Source organism: Eutrigla gurnardus, assembly GCF_963514095.1.
Source record: "Eutrigla gurnardus genome assembly, chromosome: 12".
NCBI classification, from domain to species: domain Eukaryota; kingdom Metazoa; phylum Chordata; class Actinopteri; order Perciformes; family Triglidae; genus Eutrigla; species Eutrigla gurnardus.
The window spans coordinates 9,098,723-9,110,749 of NC_139926.1; the positions used below are offsets into that span (position 1 = coordinate 9,098,723).

The 12,027-nt window shown below is 44.1% G+C and overlaps 1 protein-coding gene across 2 annotated transcripts in view; it reads left to right on the plus strand.

Moving 5' to 3' along the window:
• itgb5 (integrin, beta 5) overlaps positions 1-12,027 on the plus strand; it is a 43,441-nt gene that overhangs the window by 13,734 nt on the left and 17,680 nt on the right. For both annotated transcript variants that reach the window (XR_014598058.1, XM_084022872.1), the window contains exon 11: positions 393-647. Coding sequence is in view for 1 of the 2 variants with exons in the window: in XM_084022872.1 (XP_083878998.1) it covers positions 393-647 (255 nt within the window). In the remaining variant the exon portion in view is untranslated. The remainder of the gene's footprint in view (positions 1-392; positions 648-12,027) is intronic.

Sequence of the window (12,027 nt, forward strand, 5' to 3'; positions counted from 1 at the left end):
CTCACTGGTGCTGGTTGTTGTTGAGATAATGATGGCCGCAAAAGCCCAAATTATACTCTAACCATAATTTAAAACTTGAGCTATACATTGAGATATTTGAAACGCAGGTATTGAGTCACATCAGTTATCATCCACACATTGGGTTATTTCTGTGCACAGTGCCGACGTAGTGAGAGCCTTAAATTACTATCTGGGAAAGTCAAAAACGGGTGTGAGTGGGCAAGTTTCAAACACTATAATTTGACTGGGAACATTTCAGATTGGGGAACTGCTGAACTCTCTGGAGAGCCTGACACGATCACACCAGCTAGAAACAGCAGTTAAATAGGTGGAGCTGAATGATCCTTCAGAATAAATTAAAGATGGATAAAGTGACTTTTGCCCCCCCGTAGGTACTTACAACTGTGGGACGTGTCGCTGTGAGCCGGGCTACCTGGGTGCCCGCTGTGAGTGCCAGGAGGGCGAGGCCAGCAGCATGTACCTCAGCGCCTGCCGGGAAGCCGAGGGCAAGCAGATCTGCAGCGGGCGAGGAGAGTGCAGCTGCAACCAGTGTCTCTGCTACGAGTCGGAGTTTGGCAAGATTTACGGCAGCTACTGCGAGTGCGACGACTTCTCCTGTGCCCGACACAAAGGCATCCTCTGCTCAGGTAGGAATATCACTCTTGTTGTTCCCATACCAGGATGAGGAAGGCCTCCGGTACAGCCTAAACTGCTTGATCGGGCATCGCTGACTACGGTGGTGTATGCAACAATCCCATATCACGTGTTCATTTCATGGATTAGCTCCAGATCCAGCTCGATAGGTATAAGTAGTACTACACATCTGTGGTTAAACTCTCTCCTGCACCCTGTTGTTTCCCTCATAATGCTACAATGTGGACAGCTGATCCGTATTGAAATTGGCATGTTGAGCGCTAGATTACGCGAAGGTTAACGGCTTGAGTTACATTATGATGCATTATTGGATCTTACCAATCAAAATGAGTATTTGGAGAATTTATAACATTGTTAAACTGGAATAAATACAGTTGTTTGAAGGAGTTTAGATATTAGAGCGGAAATTATAACTTGTTTAATTTAAATTAGTATCAGGAAGGAAAAAATGGAAGCTGAGTTATCCTGTTGTGTGTTTGAAATCTGCCGCTCTGAGGGGGATTTGAAGAGAATCCCAGTATTCGATTCCTTCGTGTGCTTGTAGCGAGGTGGCGGTTTGCACTACAGCTGTTGAGAGACCGCACCGCCCTGGGTATTGAACTTTAATGAGAACACAAGCTGACGCCAAACATGCCGTAAAGTCTTTAGAGCCGCTGCTTGTCGCGGTTTCTAATTAAATAAAATGCACATTCATGATGTTATGTCACGTTCCCATACCTGCTCTGGGTGTGTCTTGGCGGTTTTGCCCTCTCATGACTCCTCTGCGAACCAAACCCCAGCTTTTATTTTCAGACTGAGTTGAAACGGTCACCTGCAGGGCTGCTGGCTTCGCTCCCACAAGAAGCAGCTGCAACAGTAGTTGTTCAGACGTTGAGCTTGTTTTTTGGGGTTTTTTTTGGTTTGTTTCTCCTCCTGTTTCAGGGGGTTTGAGAAGTAGGAGGACTTTTACTTTGCTTTTGTTTGCTGGAATAGAGATTGAAGTAAATGCAGTATGTAGGACTGATGACAGATTAACAACACTGAGATCGTACAGTGATTTTTCAAGCTTTGAGCTGCAGCACTGTGGCCCTTTAATTATCTCTGTTAGGCTGTCCTGAGGCGTAAATATGCTCTGTTAATCAGGGATTCAGTGCACCATGCCAACTTTAAAATCCCCTTTCCTCTCGCTGAGCCCTCCCCGCTTCACTCTGATGCCCAAAGAGGCTCGGCGTGAAAAGCCAGGTTTGGCTCGGTGCATCTGCTCGGCTGCACCAAACAGGCCGAGGCCGTCGTGTTCCCAGAACATCGCTTCCAAGACTCTGCGTTCTGGTGCGAGACCTCCTGGCCGGAGAGCCACTGGCTCAGCCCCAAGCCAACGGCTCTTCTTGTGAAACCACAGAGAGCGCTTTGTGACGGCGGGGGCCAGCTTTTGGCGCGCCCTGCTTACACAATGCCCGCCTCTATTTATTTACAGCCAGTAGGGCAGCAGCGAGGCTGGACACACTGTGAACACACAGACGCAGAATGAGCGTCTGTCTGTGTCGATCATCCATAAGCAGTCATTAAAACTTAACAGTCCACTACCTCCTGCCGCCCTCGGCATGGTTGCCGTGTGGAGCCGTAAGGACTTCCTAATGATACGGAACGGTAACGCCCCCCCTCCACACTCTCCTCCCAATCTCACAGTTAATTACCGTGGGTTGCCCTGTGTAAGGCATGCTGTAAAAAATCATTCGGTGCCTGCATGTTTCTAAAAAATCCACAGGAAATACTATTAAGGTCTATTTCGAGGCCCTTAGCAAGCAAAAATATCTTGTAAATAGTATTGTGCTCCACCTGGATTGGTTACATTGGGCGGAGAGCTGCTCATTTGCAGTCTTGTGTCTGGGGGGGAAATCTGGAGTGTTGGGACTGATGAACTGCCTCCAGGCGCAGTAGGTTTTATTAAAGAGGAAATCAGCTGGCATGGTATCCTCAGCGAGGCTTTTTTTCTTTTTGGATCGCTCTTCGTCTCCTTGAGTGTCTGAAAGCGGTTTTCCCATGGAGCTCACTGAGGCGTAGCCATCAGCCTGTGAATCTGAAATGCTGCTTGGAAATGAGCCTCCGGGAGATAACATTGTTGAACGTGTGATATTTCTTGCAGTGTTATTGTCTTGGCGTGTCTGTTGTCTGCATTCACTCCTACTGATCAGCTTGTGCTTTTATATTACTACAGGAAATCAGTTAACTCAAAGCAGACACTTCTGTCGAGGTGACTATACATGGTAGAATAATCAATATGTAGTTCTACAGTCTGGTGATTCAGTATTGTTTCTCAATTTTGTTTCGGGCAGTTAAATGTATTTGCCAAAACATGTGCTTATGTTGCCGTGTGTTGAAAATGCTCCAACTTGACAGTTTGCTATCATCTGAACTTTTCTTGAAGAGTTCAAAGTTTCAACACTTTTGTCATCAGTTATGTTTTAGAGTGAAATGCCATGTCGTTGTTCTGCTTCTCCTTGATATTATCATTCAGCACTTTGAGCTCTCTTCTTATCTCTCAGCCTGTTTGTCTGCACTGTCTCTCCTCCTCCTCTGCCTTCCTCAGAAGCAGTGTTTGACTTTGCTTCGATTTATATTTCAGCCTTTGTGGAGAGGAAGTGAGATGAGATGGCAAACTGGCCACATCTAGTTTGACAAAAACTGTTCATGTGTCGCAATTTAATTACTTCTTGTCCGTTTTGCTTAAAGGAAAACACCACCGCATTTCCATACTGAACTATGTTCTGCTCTGATGTTAGACGAGGTGATACATACCTCCCTCTCCTCTGTGCGTGCACTCAATGGCTCTTGCGCGCACTCGGCGCAGCGCTAATTTGCTAGCATGTAGCTTGTCCCAATATATTCCTTAGGATCCAAAGGGGGGTGAAGTTAGAAGCGACCAAGCACTTCCACGTTGTCCCTATTTAAATACGGTTACGTGAGTAGTTACACGACCCACGTTTGGTTACACAAAATGAAACATGCCAATTTTTCTAAGCGGATAACAAGGATAACTATATAGTATGGCGGAATAACAACTGGAAGCACTTCGACGTCGGCGCAGTAATATCATCACTCCGCTCCCCCTCTTACTTCCGTCAATAGAACCTACGTGACCTGCACGCCGTCGCCTGCACTACCTGTAGTAGTTTGTGCACAGTTGAGGAAGCATCAGGTTGTAGTAAGATAGTTTGTGAACAATCAAACATCATGGTTATAACGTGCATCGTACAGGGTTGTGAAAACAAGCAGAAGGTATATAGTCCCGTCATGTTTTGAGTGATGATATTACTGCGCCGACGTCGAAGTGCTTCCAGTTGGTATTCCGCCATACTATCTAGTTATCCTTGTTATCCGCTTAGAAAAATTGGCATGTTTCATTTTGTGTAACCAAACTTGGGTCGTGTAACTACTCACGTAACCGTATTTAAATAGGGACAACGTGGAAGTGCTTGGTCGCTTCTAACTTCACCCCCCTTTGGATCCTAAGGACAAGCTACATGCTAGCAAATTAGCGCTGCGCGGAGTCCGCACAAGAGCCATTGAGTGCACGCACAGAGGAGAGGGAGGTATGTATCACCTCGTCTAACATCAGAGCAGAACATAGTTCAGTATGGAAATGCGGTGGTGTTTTCCTTTAAAGAGAATAAAGTCCGAGCCGGCTTTACAGGAACAGAGTTGTTCATTCATTGATGTGTCGATCAACAGGTGATGTGATGGTTCACGTTTCCACTGTGATCTGGAGACTTTAGCTTCTATCTTTATCTTTCAAACCGGTTTGACATCCCTCAAACACACACTGTAGACCCTTCTGTCTGCTTCTCTCTGAAGTCACTTTATTTGTTTTCCCTAAAATGTGATGATATTTACTCTGGGACTGCAGTTAGTGACAGTGTGGGCTCCATGGTAGCAGCAGGAGGCGGGGCTTAGGGAAAATATAAGTCAAAGTTGACTTAGCTAGCTTACTAGTGGATGGAGTTTGCCCAGTTGTCATGGAGACGGGTCAGTTATGCATGAGGAAAATCCAGCTAGTGGACCTTGGGTTGAGAGTGCTTTTATAATCTCTCTTTTTTGCTTTTATTTAATTATATTATGACACAATTGATTTTCTTCTTCTCACGATTGTCGTAAAGCAACGGCACTTCTGCATTAAATTGCAGTCCATTTCAAATCTGTCGGTTATCCAGTCTAGGGTTGTCACAAGAACCGATACTTCGGTACCAATTCGATGCCGACACGAAAAAAATAATTCGATACTTGCTTTTTTCTGGTAACGTCAGAACCGAATATACAACTCTTCACTCGGCGAGCCGTGTCGTTTCTTGGCAGAACTGAGTCAGTATGGGGGCAGTATACGCGTGTGAGCAGCACAGAGCAGTAAGCGGCGCTGAACAAGGAAAACTTGCCGTCTTCAAAAAAAATGGCTTCAGCAGGTGGGAGCGAAAGCACAACACATCGGCTCGTCGACAAGACAGGTGCGAAGAGTCGCGTGTGGAAATATTTTGCATTCGAGGCGGATGAATCCGGAGCAATTCTTGATTCAAACAAGCCGACATGCAAAAAGCCTTATAAGCACAGTATTGTTTGTTTTTATACTGGATGGCTATAGGTCTGTTGGCAGCTGGTACTGCAATTTAAATTCTGTGCAAAAAGATGGTGCACAGTGGTGTTAAATACTTGACAGTTTGAAGCAGTTTTCAATAAATTAGTGAATTTAAAAGTACATGGATCCTGTTTTTTTTTTTTTTAATTGTGGTATCGAATTAGTATCGAGAATCGTGGAAATTCACAGGTATTGGTATCGACTACTGAAATTCTGGTATCGTGACAACCCTAATCCAGTCACAGTTGAATGTGAGGACACAGTCCACACCCAGCTGTGGCTCACACCTGCACACAAGGCAGCCAAAACACAGGAAGACACAGTGTTGTCACTTTTTATTTTTGTGCACCAGGAGATGTAGTGCAAGACTCCGCAAATGTGTGTTGGGAGTCTGAAAAAAACTGGAAAAATGGGTGGGAAAATGTGATGGCAACCTTTTTGTTTTTACTTGCATTCTTGTCTTCTCTTCCCAGTGAAATGTGATACATTTAAAAGCGCTTGCCATCAGTGACTCCATCTCACTGACATTTGTTTTTGTGATGCTCTGCTGTGATAAGATGGCAGCCGATACAAATTCACTTTTTAAACTTGATGAACCGATGAGACTTTTCCTTATAATGGACGGGTAGAAGTCACCGAGGCGTTTGTGTGTTTGTAGATGCATATATGACGTTTACACTGTATTTTGCAATGGCTAAGTGAGGTGGAGTTCGATGTCATGTTTTTAGTTAAGGAGCTTTGTGCATGAAAACCACAGATTTGTCAATCAAAGGAAAATCATGCCTTAAACATCACTTAACTTCTCCTCAAGCCTTAATAGCATTGTAATAACATGTTTACACCATCAACACATTAAAAGAGAGACGTAGATGGAGAAGAGGGCGTTGCAGGGAGGAGGATTGTATTTCGGGTCAGATGACCAATGTTGGACGACACTCTGTCTCTGAATGTCCCAGTAATCTTATCCCTGGTATCTACACAGCCATCTGCCTTTGTGTTTAAGTCTGTATCTGTCTGTGGAGCGCCCAGCCTCTCTGACCAGTGTCTTCAAGGTGAATGGCGTGCAGACAGACGTGTGCTGCAAGTGGGTCAGGTGGCCGATTTATTCACCGATATTTGGGTTTGTGTCCATTGTGGTTGTCTAACTCATGCAAGGACGAGTCGCTAGCTCTCTTTTAGAGCCCGGCTGATATCTGTATAGACCGATATTACCGGCTAGTGGACATGTGACGATTATTTATTGTTCTATAGAATATTCCACAGGACAATTCTAGGTGTCATCGCTTATGTGAAGTGTTTGCTGAAGTATATAAGCTGAAATGTTATCTCTCTTGGACTACTGATTTCATCACCCTTAAAAGTCCTGTGTTGTTTAGACTCGCTCTCCTTCGTTAAGGCTTTTCTTCCGAGTCCTCCTGACCCACATCTCCCCTGCAGACTCTGCAGCTGGTTCTAAATAATGATCTAAGCACTCCGCAGTCGTTTGCCAGAAATAGCACGGCTTTATTTTCAGACAAACCCACTTTTACCCCATAAATAATACCGTGTGTGTGTGTGGTAAACGGGACCATGTGTGTTTGTTCGTGTCCGTGCCGAGTGTTACTGGAACTGTGGTCCGCTAAGGCAAACGGTTGTCTTTAAGGCCAAAAGCCCTTTAGGTTTAATTGGCCTATTTGTTTTGTTAAAGGACTCGTCCATTAAAAACAAGAGATGGACTCTTCCTACGTTTAGATTTAAAACAGTTCGGTCCGACAGGAAGGGACGTTGCTGGTGAAATGGAGAGGTTCAAGTTGTTGTTCTAGCTGCAGCAGAGCCGCGTTGAAACACATGTGACACGTTCACCTATAAGAAACGACGTGCAGCTTCAGTCCAGAACTGCTGTCATTAGAAAAACATCTCATATGTGTGTCGTAACGAGAAAAGTATTTTGATAACTCAAATACTGTTGTTGGATCAAACAAACTTCCCCATTTCAGGGAATTTTAAAATCTAACTTTGTTGTTGTAAAGAATCACAATTTCGATGGAAATCGAAATTACCTTTCAAAACCGAAAGCAGGATCTGGGATTCTTGTTTTTTTCCCCTCTCCTCCACATCTGTCCACATCTGTCCGATGGGAAATTAACAGCAACACTTAAAAGGCGACAGCGCGTAGCTTACTGATAGTCTGCAGCTGCGGCCATTGCAGATGATGGAGAAGCAATCCTGCTTCCCTGAAGTCACCGGTTGCAACATTTTCCACGTGAGTCACGTAAACAACAAATGTGTTATTGACAGTTTGTGCTGCAGAAGATTTAAGACATAATAAAAAGAAACAGCACTCGGTGAACAGTATTCCCACCATATATGTGTCTACATTGCTTTGTACAGTTAAGCATGTGGTTGCTGACACGGACCTCACGGTGCATTCAGGTGTACCTGGTAAACTCTGACTCTGTTGGAAAAGGGTCTCTCGTGCTACAGCGTGGAGTGTGTGAAGTATGTTTGGTTCAGTGGCTCTGGTTCGTATTACTGTTTTTTTGCGTGTGTCATTATTTGAACATGCAGCAATTAGTGAGTCTGGTCTTCATCAGCGTGTGGCTGACAGCCACCCAGCGGTCAAAAGATCACCACCAACACCAGACTCATTACTACTGAAAAATAATATATACACTATGTAAAGAATGTTTTAATACGGCTTAGCTTTACTATAGCATTCATTGGCAGAGTTGTGCCACTCAAAACATAAGCAAAATATATAATATTTAAAGGCCAAGCACACCCCAGGATGTGTTTTTACAACTGTAACTGTAAACCAAATGCAACAGAAATCTATTAAATTGTCTTTTAAAAATATTTTCACCAAATATGTACATTGCATTAATTCTTACATGATTCTTAGGGATGTCAGAGCTTTCAAGTGTAAGATATGGTAGGCAATGGCATGTTAATAAAAGAAACTTAAAACGTGAGAAATAATAAAAATAATCAGTCTCCCGAAGACGCATGTTAATGCCAGGTCAGAACAGGGAGAGAGAATGGGTTTAAATTTGGCACACTTTTTTTCTTTTTATCTCTTTAAACAGGCAAGTTAAGTGTTCCACAGCGTCGCACACTCTTTGATCTCAGCGATGAAATATGTCACGCGTAAGGGCTGTTGCTTAAGGTGCAGATGACATTTTGATGTAAGATTGTGAGTGTAAGCCATGTGGAAGTAGGTACAATTTTAATCAGACATATTTTCACCTCTTGCTTTCTGTGCGAGTATTCAATTCCCAAATTCTTCAATGGGAAAGCAGACTTTAGGTGTATTCTGTGTGAAGTATGCTGTGACTGACTGAACAAAGCTACCTGAGCTGCACCTGGGCACCTGTCTTCACGCCCCGAGGTAAAACAAACACCGGATGGCTCCTCCCTCCCCTCCCTCCCCTCCCCTCTTTGAGACTTGACTGAACTTGACCACTGCAGACAAAGACTTCAGGTTTCTCTGGTGAAATACCGCAGATAGAAAACCACACCCCGATCCTATCACTGTTTGTGGGCTAATGCATCTCCTTAGAAACATGCAGGTGTTTCTCTGTTTGAAGTCTCAGTCTGACTTCCCCCCGAGGAGCTAAACGACACAAACGAAGCAGAAAGCTCAGGAAATGCCTTTACAAATTAGAAACCGTCTACTGGTTCACTTTCTCTTTGAGCAAAGCTCAGATATTCACATTATGGCCACACACACGACTGTCACCAGCTGGAGCCACAAAAACAACCCATTTCTAGTCCGACCTCACTGGTCACCATGTGTGTATACTTGCACATTAGGATGTGTTTACACCATCAGGGGACAAGTGTTGGAAGTGCTTGTGTCTTTCATTTTGCGGGCTATGGATCTGTTTTCAGGGCTACACTGAACAAAAAAAACACACATCAGGTCTTGATAAACCTATTGTTCAAGTTGAAAATCTTTACTGATGTGTATTGTAGAATTTGTTGAGAACAAAATGACGTAACAACAGTCAATGGAAACCAGAAGCATCAGCTCAGTGAGGGCTGGATTCAGAATCACAGGCTGATCCAACTTGCTTGAATAATGTGACTCAGTGGTGTGTTTGGTCTCTGCATGCCTGGATGAACTCAGGACAACATCTGGGCTGCTCCTGATGAGTCATGGTGACCTGGGGGATCTCCTCCCAGGCACCAGGAGGAACCAAGGGTCTGTACCAGCCTAAGGTCCAAACCGTTGGCTATGACATAGAGGTCTATGCGACCCTCCAAGGATATGCCTCCCCAGACCATCACTGACCCACCACCAAATCGGTCATGCTGGATGGTGTTACAGGCAGCATAACGTTCACCACGGCGTCTCCAGACTCTTTCATGTCAGTCACATGTGCTCAGTATGAACCTGCTCTCAGCTGTGAAGCCAACGGGTCACAAACGGGTTTGGTCAGAAACATGCACACCAGTAGCCTGCTGGAGGTCATTTTGTAGGACTCTGGCAGTACTCCTACTGTTCCTCCTCCACAAAGTAGCAGATACTGGTCCTGTTCCTGGGTTGATGCCCTTCTACGGTCCTGTCCAGCACTCCTGGTGTAATGGCCGGTCTCCTGGTATCTCCTTTATGGTCTTGACACCATGCCAGGAGACACAGCAAACCTTCTTGTTCATCATGTATGGATGTGGATCCTGTAGGATCCATTGCACCTGTTGTCACGTTGTTTTCACCAAAGCAGTTGAGACTCGTCCACAATCACTTCTACTTCCCAAATGAACAGATTGATATACCTGAACTTTAACTGACTTGGTGTTATACTGTGATGATTCAGTGTTCCCTTAATTATTTTTGAGCTGTGTATTTTGAAGTCTTTTGGCTGGCCTGACCTTTTTGGTGGTTCTCCAGCATTAAGAGCCTCCAGAGGCCCCCAGGATTAAGATCCTTTTAGCTAAACGGCTCGCTGTAATTGTTTCACATCACAGCTGCCTGCTGCTGTCTGCAGTGTGTTGAAGCAGGATGATGATGAGAAGTAATTAAAGGAGAGCTCCCGAGTTCAGCTTCTATGTAAAATACTTCAGGCAAGCTGAAACCTAAATGCTAAATGCTAAAGTTGTCCTAGTATAGCCTTTATAAGTGAAAGTATTATCGCTTAAGAAGAAGAATTAAACCTTTATTATGTGTTTGCTCATTTTCGCTGCCCAAATTGACCCCAAATATAATAAGTTAATGCAACTTCAAAGTATAAGTAAGATGTATTGCATTGAATATTTATTATGTAAGAGTACAAAAGTGACTCCAAAAGACTGATTTGATTAAAGGCACATTTATGCTTCTGCGTCATGGAGGCATGATTTGTAGCTCTGCCAAACCTCCCTCTGGAGCTCATGTGCAGCTCCTCAGAAGAAGTAATCTGCCAGAGGTGGTAGGGCGTCCGCTTTCCAGCATTGGACACTTGATGGGCTGCCACTAGGCACCTGATTGGATGAACACTTTCACTTGTGGGCTGTCTACTTCTGGCTCTTTGGAAACTATTTTCCTTCTTATTATGAAAATAGTCCACCAAAATGTGTTTTTGAAAACATTTGGGGAGAGAAATAACCCGAAAGCGATGGTAAGTTTAAATTTGTATGGGGGAGTTTACAGAGGTTGGACTCAGATTTGCATAAAGTAACATAGATGTCGTATTTATGCAAATGAGGAGTGGGCAACGTCTCTCGAAGCGCAACCCCGTGCTACCAGAATGCGTTGCATGGCTGCATAACAAACACGGACAATGAATAGAAATTACCGATCACTCAAGCTGCAACTCACGTGTGCCACCTGTGGAATACTGCTGTAACTTTTTTGAAATAACAGCATGTGAGATGAAAGTTTAAGGGCTGAAAACCCATCAGCATGAAAGAAGAGAACCAAGTGAAGACTTGCTGTTTTTTCTACAGTGCCGTGCAACACGAAGCGCAGTGTAAATCCCCGCGTACGTTATGCAATAATAATGAGGCTTAGATTGCAGCATTCCTGTATTTTTATGACAAAATAAGAGATGACTATAATTCCCCCTCAGCACTACATGGGGTGTCAGCAAATGAAATGAATGCTTACGCAGCAAATCAGCCAGCGTTTCACAAGCAGCTGCTTGGCCTCCGAGTTTTGAAACTCAGTGATAATCATTGTGTCTCCAGCTTGTCCTTCAGCCATTCTTTTGTCTCCTGCTTACTCTGAGCTATGCCAGTGATGTTGAGGTGTCCTATGACTTGGACACTGAGGGCAAATCGAGAAGTAAACACCGTTTTCATGGCTGGTAATGACTGTTGTCTGTCAAGCATGTGATGTTATCTACGTAGAAAGCACACGTCAGGGCTGCTGATGCCTGTTATTCCACACCAAACTCATCTCGCTGCATGATCGTTCTGTTTTCGGTGAGGTGGCATTTTTCTTCTTTTACTGGGACACAAACCTGAACAAAGAAGAAGCTGTGTCTCTTTCAAGGCTTTTAGCTCCCTACATCTCTTACAGACTACATATCAGCTCTGTTGATATCTGATGACGAACGGCTCAGTCGGCATACAACAGGGACCTTGTCCTGGCCTGCACATTTTAATAGGCCACATATTTTGTGAACAGACAGACAGACTCAGACACACACACACTGTTTGAGATGTGATGGTAATATTGTTTCAACAGCCCCTTAAAGGGGATCACATAAGCGAATAGAAAACACACATGAGAGGATTCCCAAATGGTAGTTTGAGTTGAATTGTAATGCAATTGGTTTCAAAAGATGTATTAAATGGTTGAATGGTAGAGA